Source organism: Apodemus sylvaticus, chromosome 5, assembly GCF_947179515.1.
Source record: "Apodemus sylvaticus chromosome 5, mApoSyl1.1, whole genome shotgun sequence".
NCBI lineage: Eukaryota > Metazoa > Chordata > Mammalia > Rodentia > Muridae > Apodemus > Apodemus sylvaticus.
The window spans coordinates 53968974-53984348 of NC_067476.1; the positions used below are offsets into that span (position 1 = coordinate 53968974).

A 15375-nucleotide genomic window follows, 5' to 3' on the forward strand; every position below is an offset into this window, starting at 1 on the left:
GTCCTTCCCAGAGCCTCAGAAGTAGGATGCAATCCGTGACTGTGGAGGGCTGCTTCTGTTTTGTTTTTGACATATTTTTTTGTTGTTGTTGTTTTCTCAACATATAGTATTAGGACAGAGTGATTCTCTTTAAAATTTTTAAAAATTCACTTCATTTAGTGTGTGTTTTTAGGTGCATAGGTACTATGGCATACAATTGGTTCTCTACTTCCATCATGTAGATCCCAGAAATAAAATCCTCAGCCAGGAACCAAGGAGGTACCTTTACCCAGGGAGCCATCTCATCAGCTCAGAATAGAGTACCGCTTAAAAGAATTTGGTTAGAAATACATTCAATTTTCATGTTGATTAAAGTTTATATACATAGAGAAATATAACATGGTATATATATATATATATATATATATATATCAGTGCGCTCTCTTGATGAAGGGGTCTTTTCTGAGACATACAGATCCAGGCATATATATATATATATATATATATATATATACACACACACACACACACACACACATTTATATGTCAATTATAAATAAAAACTAAAACTTATGTGATGTTATGGAATGGGTCTACATGTCTAATGCTCACATCATGGTAACCATGCCTCTGCAATGTCTGCTTCATTTCACTTTTTGGTAAAAACATCTAGAGTCCCTTCCTCTAGTTCTTTGGAATTATGCTCAAATTTATATTGCCATCTTATCAAGCTTTACAGAGCGTGGTACACTTATTGCTAAAATGATAACCTCCCTAAGATATAGTAGCCTTTCTATGATGTAAGAACAACAGAGGGAGGGAAGAGAAGAGAACGAGAGAGGGAGAGGAGGGGTCGGGAGGAGAGGAAAAGGTTACATAATAGCAGAATCCATTTTTTAATTTTTCTCCTCCAAATCCCCAGTCACGGGTCCAGCTGCTCAGAGTGGCTTCCCCCTTGGTGAGTGCTTTCACCAAAGGTAACGGCCATTCTTGCATTCACCCCAAAATCAGACCTGACAGCTGTGCACGCCGCTGAGCAGCATTATGTAACAAGCAGCTCAAGAGGCTGGAGAGAAAAGCACACTGAATGGAGGCTTTGGTGAGGGCCCAGGTCACTCTGAAAACACTCCACTGAGACAAAGCTGCAGGCAGACCACATGACGGCAATCATGGAAGCAGTTCAGTGTTCCCACAGTAGAGCTAACTGCACATGTGTCCCAGAGGCAGTGCCCTTCTACACCAGCATCTATATGGAGCTAGCTCCTGCTAGGGCTGAAGTTCTTTCAGGGACATTCCCTGAAATCAAGTAGGACCCTTTCTTTTTTCTGAAAACATTTTTGAAAATGTTATGCCTCATGCACATTTAAAAATAACAAGAATTATTTTTAATAGGATGAGTCAAATTCTGAGACTTCTGACCTTATTAGTGATTGTAAAGACTGTAGAATGCTTCACTGTAAAAAGAATATATCTAATAAAAGAAAGCCCTTTTTGGCATGGACAGTGTTAAAGAAGAGGTCTCAGCTGGGTTTCATCTGCTAGCTACAGAGAAAGAAGTCTCCCACATTGTATGTTCTTAAAACAAAATAGAACAGAAAAAAAAAAAACTCAAACAAAAACAAGTATGCTGAGGCCAGGGGAGAGCTCACTGGTAGAGTGTTTGCCTGGCAGGTGCAAGGTTCTAGGCTCAGTTTCCAGTCCTGGTGGTGGTGAGGGTCACAATCGATCACACAGTTAATACTTTCTGGATGCACAGGATTTATTTCTTATAAAGCTATGTGGAAAAAAAAAACCAACCCTAAAAGCTACAATCTGCAGGAGAGGGGAAAGTATATGCTTGTTGATGCAAATTCTTCAACAGACCCGTTTACTTCTAACCGACACTGATAGGAAGCATTTACAAAACCTGATTTAGGGATACAAGGATCATCTCCTAGGCCTGCTTTGCCTATGAGGTGCACCTCTTTGAAGGTACTTTGGAAGTCCCAGAATTTCTAGAATATGCGGATGATTCTTCCCTTCAAACTTAATAGACATTTTGTGGGCCTTTTTCTTGGCAAAAGACCTGTAAGACCAGGCTATAAATCACCAAAACTCAGCAGCGTGCAGGTATTTATTTGTTTGTTTAATTATTTTTGGTTTATAAGTGGACACTGTGGCTAAAACTGGATGTACATATTTCCATTTTCTGCCAACTTTTCATTTGTTGAACTGTCTCAATTCCATTTTAAAGCAAAAATATTGGTTGAACCAAAGTGTAGAGGAATACCAGGACAGGGAAGCTGGGGAGGGTTGATTGGGGAAAGGGAGCTGGCTTATGGGATTTTCAGGAAGGGAGGAATCAGGAAAGGGAACAACATTTGGAATGTAAATAAAGAATATATCTAATAAAAACAAAACAAAACAAAACAAAAAACAAAAAGGAAAAACCATATTGGTTGAAAAGTAGGCTTCACATCATTAGTCCCCCAATAGTACGAAGACTACAATCTAGTCCTCACTATAGAAAACAGAGTACACTAAGGCATGTTTGTTTGTTGTTTTGTTTTTTAGAATGAGTAAAATAAATGCTGGTGTTAAAAGTCAGAATGGACTGTAAGTCTGGGATGAAGTCTTTTAGTAGTAGAGAGCCTGGTGCATTCTATATGCTGAATAAATGTTAAATAAATTAACAGATTAAAACCCCCCAAATTTCCAGATTTAACACCTTTTTTTTGCAATCAAATATTCCCATTCTAACATCAACATTAATGATACTCTGTAAAAACTGAATATTCATGAATCTTAGACAACTCTTAACTATCAGGAAGTTACCACAGAAATGCTGGCTCATCTACCTGCTGAGTGTAACTGGGTCTCCTTACACATGACTGCAAGCTGAATATCCCGATTTAGCATGTAAAGGGCACAACTTCAAGGCCTTATACCATGAAGTAAGTACAGGCAAGATATATATATATATACATATATCTCAGGCCAACACATATATATCATCTTCATAAAGGAAGATTCAGGTACAGTGCTTAAAACACATTACAGCAGGAATTAAAAACAATATATGCAAGGTGAAAGCCATCACAGAGAGATGCAGGGAAGCTGCCAGTCACAGCCTCCATGGTCCCAGGGCAGCAATCCTCCTATGATTGTGGTCAATTTATTAACGGAAGGAGGAGAGAAGACAGAAACTATGGGAAATGCACACCATCTGCTCACTCCAGATGCAACTGCACATGCCTGCTACAGCAAAGCCTCTGCCCAGAGTCGGACAGATAAGACTTAATCCCTTCCTGAAATCACCAACAAAGGTAGATACATAGCAAAACAGTCACATGCAAGGCCAAGAATCATGATTAGAGACCTTTATAACGTCAGTCAAGACTTAGCAGTATGTACAGTGATTACAGAGAACATTATCACAGCACCTAAGAGAATAGGGCTGAATTTCTATGAGCTCTATTCAGCTCTACCTTAAATAAAATCAAGATCTAAATATGTTCTTTCCTTGAATAGCATGAACAGTTCAGTCAAATCACCTTAATTTTTCAAAGGCATCCAAAGATGAGCTGTACATTGCACATTCCAAGCACTGAGTGTTATTTATGAGAAAAGGTCAGAAACAAAAATACTCTTACCTTGAAATTGTGAACCTTTTCATATTTTGGAATTTGTTCATTTTCTTTCAGAGTTGCTCTTCTAACAAGTGATGTCAACTGCGAATAAGCAAAGAGTTTCAAAGGTTGCCAGATTGTCACAGATGACTTTTGAGAACCCAGTTTCATTCCCAAGGCTGCTATCAATAAATCTTGCTGACGGCTCTCTTGTTTTGATTTGTGAACTGTAGCTCTATTAGTTTTCCTCCCCGACCAAGACTCTTTGGATGGCATTTTGATATTCAAAGGAATAGAAAAAACAAAAAACCAACCAAAAAAAAAAAAAAAAAACAAAACCAAACAAAAACCCGTCTCAGCCTGCGTCTGCCGGTGAACTCCACTCAGCTAGCACATGGGCATGCTGCAGCCAGCTCAGAGCTTAACCCAGAGAGCCGCGGCCGCACCGCGCACCAGAGCACAGGGAGGTGCAGGAGGGTGATGAAGCACTTCTTCACAAGGCCGATTAACACACAAATTCTCTCTTCCTTTTTTAACAGGGCTCTATATTTGAGCTTCTGAAAACTTGAGAGTCTGGAGAGGAAATCAGTCTGTGCTAACGTACAAAACATGCAGCATCTCTCTTTGGGAGTCCTTTTTTAAAAAGCCTGACAATTGTGACAAATGACACATTGCTGAAAGCTTTCTCTGCTCAACACGTCAATGTCCATTCTGAATGAGAGATGCCTACATACAGCCTGCAGTCAGTCGCTAGCAACAGACACCCGGCGAACTCACTTGCAGGAGGGGGAAAAGTGGGAGGGATTTGCAGGGAAGAGCAAAACTAGACTGGCCACAGGAAGAAACGAGACAACCAATGAAAACCCAGTAACAGTATTTAAGTACTGTGTTCCTCAACTCGCTCTTTCCCCCCTCCTCTCATGTAAGATTTTTCTTGCTGGCTCAAGGAAAGAAAAAAAATATCTGTAGAAAGGTAATGAGCAGTGAATGAGTCACGTATTAAAGGCAGAGGAAATTAGCACATACCATGAGGGTTTTATTTAAGAGCAAAACTAACCAACCAAACAAATGCCTGCCAGGGAGACTCTGAAGGGTCAGCCCATGTCTCTGTGTGTCATGTGTAGCAGGAACTGCTTCACTGGGGTGAACCCAGATTTCTTATTTGTGCATTGTGGTGAGGCCGCTTAACTGAACTCCAGTTTTATTGAAGATGAACATAAATGGCTGCATATTTTGATAATGAAGAAAAGGAATTTAAGCATTGTATTTTCATCCAGAATAGCAAGCATGCATGTGGCATGGTCGATATCCTCTAGTGGGTGGCTTTGTCTACACTGTGTGTATTTGGTTGTAGATCTACACTTAATACACCAATATGCTAGAGACTAGTTATGTTTTGTTCAGAGACTGAGGCCGAGGAAGGGAGCTAGGAATAACCCCTCAGATGCAGTGTGGCAGGCTCACCAGACCCTGGAACATTTGTCTTCAGCTGTAGGAAAGGGGCTGCTGCTGGAAGACTCAAACCCAGTTCTACCAAGAGCAATGACTCCAGTTCCCTAGCGGCCTTTCTCCCACCTGAACCCCATCCTGAGACAGGATCTCACTTGTAGCCCTGGCTGTCCTGGAACTTACTATGTAGATGAGGCCAACCTAAAATTTACTGAGATTTGCCTGCCTCTGGCTCTGGAATGCTGGGACCTCAAGGCTTCAGCTTTTCCCATTTGGGTTTTCTAACTATCTCTCATTTGTTTACTTGTCTTTGCTATATAATTAATCTTAAGATTCTAATGCTACATTGTATTTAAGGAATCTACAATTCTGGATTTCAGTGAGTGGGGGCTGGAGGTTAGCACAGAAGCATGTGTTTGCAGTGCACAAGGACCTGGGCTTCAGCTTTAGACCAAAAGCTAACCAAAGTAGAAATCCAGTCAACTGACCACTATGCACATAGCTCAGATTTTATAAAATATAGGAGCTATTCCAATGAAAACTCTAATTAAGATATGAGCCATCCTTAAATTATATTAAGATATTGGAAATAATGAGTGCTGTGAATGTGTGTGTGTGTGTGTGTGTGTGTGTGTGTGTATGTGTACCTGTAAAGGCCAGAGATCAATGACTGTTTCAATTGATAAGGTGTAGCACCTTCTTGTTCTGAGACAGTGTCACTCAATGAAGATGAAGCTCACTGATTGGGCCAGTCTGATTGGCCAATGACCTTAATGAGGAATAGGGTTCTGCTTGTCTCTGCTCCCTTGCCCAGACACACTATGCCACACCCAGCTTTTATGTGGATGCTGGGATCTAAACTCAGGCCCTCATGTTTGCACAGAAAGCACTTTACCTCCTGATCCATCTCTCCAGCTCCACAAACTTACTTGAAAACATGTCAAATTGTCATTTTCTTTAGTCTATACATAGTCCTTTTATTTATTTATTTATTTATTTATTTATTTATTTTCTCTACTGGAAACTTAATGCGGGGCCTCAGGCATGCTAGCCAAGCACCCTCCCATCATACCACATCCCCAGGTTCTTTGTGTTTTTAAATTAAGCAAAAAAAGATAGACATTAGCACTATTCTATGCATATTTCAGTTTCACAAATTTAGCTTCAGATGATTAACAGATTATAAAAATAATACTCCTAAGAGGAGACACACTGGACCAAGTTTTCTTGCCTAACATAAGTGATTCTTCAGCTCAAGCCTACTTTGCCATGTGATGATTGGAAACGGTGTCTCTCAGTCAACTCCTTGGACACATTCAGATGAAAGTCTTGCTAACCCAGTCCTCCCAAAGGCAAACATAATGGTATCTGCTTTCAACAATGTATAAAACAAAGTTCCTAACTTAGAGAAAACAAATCCAGGAGTAACCCAAGTGGTTCGTATGTTTGTTTTCTTTCTTGAACATCTTAGCCAACTTCCTATTATGTTCTTATTAGCCCTTGTGCTTTAGTTAAAATAATTAAAATTCAACTATGCACAAAAATACCCAGAGTAAACTTTTCTAGAAAGATGCATGTCCAGGTAAAGTAAACATTTTGTGTAGGAATAAAGTTTATTAAAAACTTGGCAGAGTTTTACTGTCTTTGTTAGTTTTCTATTAATCAAGATATGCTGGGTTAAATCACAGCTTGGGCAGTGACTAGGCCATGAAGGAGATATAAAATGACACTGTGGGATGAGGAAAGAATCACTTACACAAAGTAACTGTTACATGTGTGGCCAGGAGTGTACCTGCAATATGTGAACTACACCTCTTCTGAGTTGGATTTGGGGATCAACTTTAAATAACAAAGGTGCGAACTCTGAAACTCTGGACGCTGTAACTGTTCTAATGCTCTAGACACGTGTCTATTGTGGTGCTTGCATGCATCTGGCTCCTGATGCCTTGTCAAGTTAATAGACTGTTAATCATGGCAACACTTTCTCAGTGAGTGCTTCAGTACCATGCTCTCTGCTGATTACAGCACAGTCTCAGGAATCCACAGGTAAACCTTGTAAGGCATGTGTATATTCTTCTCATTTTGTACTTCCGAGAACTGACCCTCACAGCTGAATCCCCAATGGTATATAGACAGCTAGGAGGGAGCAGCGCTGACATCCTAGTGTGGCATGTCCACACTGGAGAAATCAGATGAACTATGAAGTTGGGGGGGGGGCACTTTTCTACTCATTGGTTCATCTGTTTATTTACCTTCAATTTCAAAGGTTAGTGACAGACTACAAGAGCAGCAATGAGAACACCAGAGTAAAAGAAAAGTAACTATGTTTCTTCAAGTTTAACTTGCAGTCAGTGGAGTGGGAGACATAGACCTCAGGGCTCAACCCAAATGCAACTTCCTCCAGGAAGCATTGGAAAACAAATGCATTAGGTGTGACTTTGCTCATCTGTAAACCTAGGAGTCCTTTGCTTGTTTATTAATTTTAAGACATCACATTCACCCTGTGAACTGTAATAACAACCTCCCTGGCAAGACTGGCCCATGGTTTCAGCAGTAGCATGAACGTTATGGGGGTGGCGGTGGGTAGTCAACTGCTTTCTGGTTGGATTTAAGGCCCACTCTACAATAGAAGACATGTAAATCTGTAAATCTGACCTAGAACCTATAGCTGGAGAGTTCACAGGCCGCAGGGGTGAGCCTAATACTATTTTCTACTAAATGGCTACAGTATCAAACTGCTCTCTCCCTGTAGATCAAGACAGTTTTCAGATCTCATCAGAGGGGTATCTTTGTACAATGGAGAGTGGTTAACGTGGGAACTCATAACTGGCCAAAAAGTGCAGAGAAGTGTAGAGCACTTAGGCACAAATGTGACATGCGTACCCCATTACGTCTATCATACATCTGCGGTATTTCTGCACAGCCCCACTGTATGCACAGCAGGACTTTACCACAGGTTTGGGCCTCACTGTACATGTGAACTTTTCACCACGCAAGCTGCCACACACTGCAATGCCACAGAGAACTATTCGAAACACTTTGGCTCATATTTGAGACAACTGCATGCTGGGAATCAGTATTTTTACTGGATGGCAAGGTTTTCTGTTCTTACAGAAACTTAATGGTTTAATTAACCAAATGACTTCCTATAACCATTCATGAGTATGTATCAAATTAGTGTGTCTGTGGACTATATCAAGTTTGGAGCACATTCTCATTAGCATGCAAACTTGCCTTCTTATTAACGAATGGTAAAAATTATACATATACCAAAGAATTATTTTTAAATTCTTATGATTATCTGTGACATAATAAGTTTATATGCTCATATTAAAATTATAAAGTATTACAATATAATATGTTTGATAATAATAAAATAATAAGCATATAAATAAAACATTTATATATTTACTTTGTATGTCTTTATACCCAAGATTCTCTAGAAATTTCTTGGGTGCAAGTAGAAAAGCTTAGAAAATGCTGACCCGTGCACACAGCACGTCTGGACATTAGCCCTTCCTTCTGTATATAGCACTTGCTAGTCCCCCCACCCTAGCTCTAACCAGATCTTTTCAAAGGCATAAGACCGTGACAGGGATACCAGCTGAGGTAGAAGGTTGGAAGGAGGATGAACAACTGGGAGGGCAAAGGGACAGACTTCAGCACGGAATAAATACTACTTGCAACCTTGTTTAGTGCTTCCTATGGCTGTCACATTAAATCATAATTATTATTAAATAATAATAACTATTATTTATTAAATTATTATTATTTTATCATTTGTATTAACCACCTGAGAGGTACAAAACAGTGTCAGCCATGTCATCTGATGAAGAAACTTGTTGAAAGTTACACAGCACAAGTAGACAGTCTGGGTCTAAATCCTGCATTTACTCTCCAAGGTTCCTTCTGCTACCCTACCACATGAACAGGTAGTGAGTCAGGTTTCTGGAGAGGGGGCTCTGATATTCGGACTCCATAACATAAAGAAGTGGCTTCAGTGGGAGTCCAAACTGGTGCTGCCCAAGGCCTACATAAGATTATTCTTGGTGGAAGCACCAGCAGTGGTTAGGTTTTGTCTTTGGACTGTCTTCAGAACTGACTCTGCCCATCCTTGACACCAACTGGTTCTTCTGTGGGTTTATCTAAACAAGTACAATTACATGGCTAAAGGGATGGGAAATGGACAAATTCCCAAGCCTGCACTTGTCTCCCTGTGTCCATGCTATAGTATAGAGAAGAGGGCAGGAGCCCTATGAGTACTGTGTGCCTTGAAAAGCAGGCATTCACTGCTGTAAAATCAAAGGGTCCTAGCAATCTCACCACCCTGGCATTTGTCCTATACGCACACGAGACCTGTGCTGAGCCACGCTCTCATTCTCACCCTGTAGATTAGAACCAGAAGCTCACTGCTGAGCCACATGAAAACCTTAATTTTAACTCCATTGTTAATTGGCTGTGGAATGTCTGGGTCAAGTTGGTAATTTATTTTAGTCTTTGTTTCCTTACATGTAAAACTGATTTAAAGTATGCAACAATATAGCAAGACTTAAATAAGATGATATGTGAGAAGAATTTGGCACATTTTGATCTCAGCAAGTACTGATAAGTAGGAAGTTTGCCTTCTTTCCTTGTATTCAAGGACCTCTACTGTTGAGATTAGGGCTAGTAGTCTATGTGACTATGGCATGGATTAAAAACCCAAGCCCACCACTGTCTGATACTATGTAAACTTTGGGATACACTGTAAATCAATGGTCCTTAACCTTATGGACACAGGGGTCACATATCAGATATCCTGAATATTAGATATTTATACTATAATTCATAAGTGTCAAAAATTATGGTTATGAAGTAGCAATGAGGTAATTTTATGGCTGGGGGTCAGCACAACATGGGGAACTGTATTAAAGGGTCACAACATTACAAAGGTTGTGAACAATTACTATAAGCAAGAGCATTCTCTAATTTTAACCTAACCCTGATGTTGCAATTTTAAACTATGAAAATAACTATGCTCAAACAGTAATCTCATCAAGGGCTACTTATAAGAAAAAGGGGCAACAAATTATTCACCTGTCCTAGTTAATTTCCTTGACCAAAAGCAACTTGGGGAGAGAAGGGTTTATTTGGTTTACACATCCCTTCATGATCACAGTCCATCAAACAGGGAAACCAAGGCAGGAACTCAAGCAGCAGAAACTTGGAGGCAGAGATCATGGAGGGATGCTGCTTACTGGCCTGTTCTCCATGGCTTGCTCAGTTCACTTTTTTATATAACTCATACCATCTGCTGTGGGGGCAGCACTGCCCACAATGGTCTGGACACTCTCAATCATTAATCAAGGAAATGCACCACAGGCTTGTCTAAAGGCCACTGTGATGGAGGCATTTTCTCAACTAAGGTTCTCTTTTCTAATATGAGTCTAGCTTGTATCATGGTGACAAGACAAAAACAAAAACAAACACAAAACAACTACTACACACATCAAATACAAATGACTGATTATATTTATTTTTTTACAAGTACCTGATGTTTTGGTTTTGGTTTTTGTTTGTTTGTTTGTTTGTTTAAATAGGACTGAAGCTTAAGCCAAAGGAATAGATCTTTGACTACTGAATGTCAGGACTCATTTGTGCTAAGGGCACTCTCTAGAAACACCTTTTCTTAGGCGACTTCACACAACACAAGGAGCCCTTCTTTCTCTGTAACATCCTGACTACATATATCACAGGCCCAACACATATGCTAAGTTAGAATTATATCCCTGGAACACCTTACATCAGCATCCTAGCTGGCATGCCCTGGGGCTTGGAGGAGTGGTGAAACTGAATTAACTTTTGAGTGATTAAGAATTAAAGTTTCTGGCTCAAGTATAGTGAAATCTTGCAATTTCTATGGAATGTAAACATTGAAGAGAGTTACAACACAAAGATTTGTAGATTCAAACACATCCTACTCTAATATTCAGATGATTCTTACCTTTATCCCCTAGATTATAATTTGTAGTCTAATTCTCACCACAACTGCCAAAAGAGGATATCTCAAGGTACTAACCATCAATATGTACCAGTTAAATGTTTTACATGCATGAGGTCATTTAGGTATAAAAACAGTGAGTTGGGTGTGTGAACTGTCATTTATAGATGACAAAACAAGTTCAGAGATTAAGTATGGTGTTGAATGCCATATTGCTTTAAGATGTGCAAGCACAGCTTGAGCCCAGGTCTCTGGGATTGCAAATTCTATCTTTTGTCTTGACTACCTTGTCTCTCATAGGATCTATTTTTAGCATGCAATCTTGAAAGGTTAGCACAAATCCTAGATCATTTATCTCAGCATACTATATCACTAGTCACTTAGTACTGCTATATGTAGATTGTGGTATCTATCAGATTCAATGCCTGGCCAAAATTTCCAAGTGAACTTTAAGTCAAACATTTCAGGCTTCTAGTTTAGGATTTGTAAATTCCTTAAGACATTTTCAAACTAGTAAATATTTGTTTCATAGGAAACATATTCTTCTGGGTTTCTAAATGTTTCAGTCACTACAAAAGTCAGATCATAACTTCTAACTTGGTCTTCATTACATAGCTTCTCTAGCAGTAACCTAACATCAAAATGTCACATAGTATCTAAATAGGTGAGGTACATTCTGTCTCATGTTTTAAAGTGTTGGGTCGATTCCTTGCTCCTTGCTCCTATGACTGAGTAGACAGATACAGACAGATACGCAGGGATCATCCAAGTAGATCACTTAGGACATGGCCATGAGGGCTCCACCTGCACCCAGGAGCTGGGCACACCACAGCTGTCTGTGCACCTACTCTGCTAGGGGATATCTGCTCTGTATTGAGTCCCGTGATTAGAGGTAAGGCCACCATCTTCTCTCCTGTGACTGAGTGGGCTGTTGCAGCCAGAAACGCAGAGAACACCTGAGTGTAAGATCACTTGGGACTAGGTTTGCCAGGGTCCCACCTGCACCCAGGAGCTGGAGAGCCCCACAGCAATCTATGCCAGGGGAAAGCAGGTCACATAGGGGTGCTGAGACAGGCTTGCAGGCACACAGGAAGGACAAGCACCAGCCAGTGACAGCAGGACCAACTAACCCCAGAGATAACCAGATGGCAAAAGGCAAACACAGGAACATTACTAACAGAAATCAAGGCAATACGGCACCATCTGAACCCAATTTTCCCACAACAGCAAATCCTGGATACCCCAACACACCAGAAAAGCAAGATCTGGATTTAAAATCACAGCTCAAGATACTGATGGAGGGCTTCAAGAAGGACATAAATAACTCCCTTAAAAAAATACAGGAGAACACAAGTAAACAGGGAGAAGCCCTTGAAGAACTAAGGGAAAACACAACAAAACAGGTGAAGGAATTGAACAAAGCCTTCCAGAATCTAAAGATGGAGGTAGAAACAATAAAGAAATCACAAAGAGAAACAACTTGGGGCATAGAAAACCTAGGAAAGAAATCAGGAGTCATGGATCCACGCATCAACAACAAGAGATAGAAGAGAGAATCTCAGATGCAAAAGATACCATAGAAAGCATTGATACAACAGTCAAAGAAAATGGAAAACGCAAAAAGCTCCTGACCCAAAACATCCAGGAAATTCAAGACAAAATGAGAAGACCAAACCTAAGGATTATAGGTATAGAAGAGAGTGAAGATTTCCAACTTAAAGGGCCAGTAAATGTCTTCAACATTTATAGAATGCTTATAGAATATTTCTACAGAATAGAAAATTGTAGAAGAAAACTTCCCTACCCTAAAGAAAGAGATGCCCATGAGCATACAAGAAGCCTACAGAACTCCAAATAGATTTGACCAAAAAAGAAATTCCTCCTGTCACATAATAATTAAAACACCAAATTACTAAACAAAGAAAGAATATTAAAAGCAGTAAGGGAAAAAGGTCAAGTAGCATATAAAGGTAGACCTATCAGAATTACACTGGACGGCTCACCAGAGACTATGAAAGCCAGAAGAGCCTGGGCAGATGTCATACAGACCCTAAGGTGTTGCTACTTTGTTTTCAACCTAATTCCCCAGTAAAAGAAGTATCAGCTCAATCAGTTAACAAAACAAACTATAAGCCTAGATTGGGCAGACCTCGCACTACACTATTCTTTTTCCATCTATATTATCCCATATTACTTGTGGTTTCTCCAGGACACTAGCTTCTCTCTCTGCAGCCTCTCCAGCCATCCCCCATAGCTTCTCTCCCTCTGGTTGATCCCCTGTGGTGGCTCCTCCCCTAAATCTCAGCTACTCCCCCTTCTTCCTGCCCGATCACTGGCTCAAGTCTTTATTTGAAAAGAGGCAACTCCTTATCTACAGCCCCTCTGAGGAGTGGAATTAGCATCAAAATACAAGCCCAGGACTATCCACAACACTAAGGGAACAAAAATGCCAACTCAGACTGCTATATCCAGCAAATTTCTCAATTACCATAGATGGAGAAACCAAGGTATTCCATGACAAAAACAAATTTATACAGTATCTTTCCACAAATCCAGCCCTCCAAAGGATAATGAATGGAAAACACCAACAAAAATAGGGAAACTACACACTAGAAAAAGCAAGAAATTAATCTTCTTTCAACAAACCCAAAAGAAGATAACCACACAAACATAAAAATTACATCAAAAAATACCAGGGAGCATCAATCACTATTCCTTAATATCTCTTAACATCTATAGACTCAATAAAAAGATATAGACTAACCGACTAGATAAGTGCAAAGTACCCAGCATTTTGCTGCATATAAGAAACATACTTTAGTGTCAAAGACAGACACTACCTCAGAGTAAAGGGCTGGAAAACAATTTTCCAAGCAAATGGTCCCAAAAAATAAGCTGGAGTAGCCATTCTAATATCGAATAAAATTGTCTTTCAACTTAAAGTTATCAAAAAAAGATAAGGAAGGACACTTGATATTCACCAGAGGAAAAATCTACCAAGAATTCTCAATTCTGAACATCTATGCTTCAAATGCAAGGGCACCCACATTCGTAAAAGAAACTTTACTAAAGCTCAAAGCACACATTGCACTGCACACAATAATAGTAGGAGACTTCAACATCCAACTCTCATCAATGGACAGATCATGGAAATAGAAACTAAACAGAGACACAGTAAAACTAACAAAAGTGATGGACCAAATGGACTTAACAGATATCTATAGAACATTTTATCCTAAAACAAAAGAATATACCTTCTTCACAGTTTCATCCTAAAACAAAAGAATATACCTTCTTTGCAGCACCTCTCGGTACCATCTACAAAACTGACCATATAATTGATCACAAAACCCTTCTCAACTGATACAAGTAGACTGAAATAATCTCATGCATCCTATCAGATTACCATGGACTAAGGCTGGTCTTCAATAATAATAATAATAATAAAAACCCAGAAAGCCCACATACAAATGGAAGCTGAACAACGCCCTACTCTATAATAACTTGATCAAGGAAGAAATAAAGAAATTGAAGACTTTTAGAATTTAAAATGAAGGCACAACACACCCAAACTTATGGGACACAATGAAAACAGTGCTAAGATAAAACTTATATCTTTGAGTGCCTCCAAAAAGAAACTGGAGAGAGCAAACACTAGCAGCTTAACAGCCCACCTGAAAGCTCTAGAATAAAAAGAAGCAAATACACCCAAGAGGAGTAGACTGCAGGAAATAATCAACCTCAGCTGAAATCAGCCAAGTAGAAACAAAAAGAACTATACAAAGAATCAACAAAACCAGGAGCTGGTTATTTGAGAAAAATCAATCAATCAATCAATCTATCTATCTATCTATCTATCTATCTATCTATCTATCTATCTATGAGAAAATGTCTCCATTAGATTGTCTAGTATGCAAAGACAATTAGTATTTTCTTGATTATGATTTACTATTGCAAGTGCCATCCCTGAACTGCTGGAATAAGAAACTCAGCCTGATTTGACAGACCCGTGTGGGGCAGAGACAAGTGGCATTACCTTTGGGTTTATGAATGATGTCAGAGAAGCTTGGGTCTATGCAGGAGATGTTGGAAAACCTCTTCTGCCCCAAGTCTAACTATAACCATGTTTCAGATCAAGAAGTAACCAGCAAAGCAGTAATCCCCTTCTAGTCTTACTTCATAAATATTTTAATTACTGTATTCTGCTTATCTACTGACCCACAAAAAATACCTCAGCCCAGCTTTTATACTACCCCACAGCAGGGTTCTTTCCCAGAACTTAAGATTGTTGGATACAAAGGCTAGTTCATTCTGTTCTCAGGCTCCCACTCTTCAGAAGGGAAATCTGTTAATATTAAG

General features: G+C 39.6%; 1 protein-coding gene across 1 annotated transcript in view; it reads right to left on the bottom strand.

Moving 5' to 3' along the window:
* Chn1 (chimerin 1) overlaps nucleotides 1-15375 on the bottom strand; it is a 153203-nt gene that overhangs the window by 38108 nt on the left and 99720 nt on the right. Inside the window, exon 7 of the mRNA XM_052182719.1 lies at nucleotides 3612-3689. Within this exon, the coding sequence (XP_052038679.1) occupies nucleotides 3612-3689 (78 nt within the window). The remainder of the gene's footprint in view (nucleotides 1-3611; nucleotides 3690-15375) is intronic.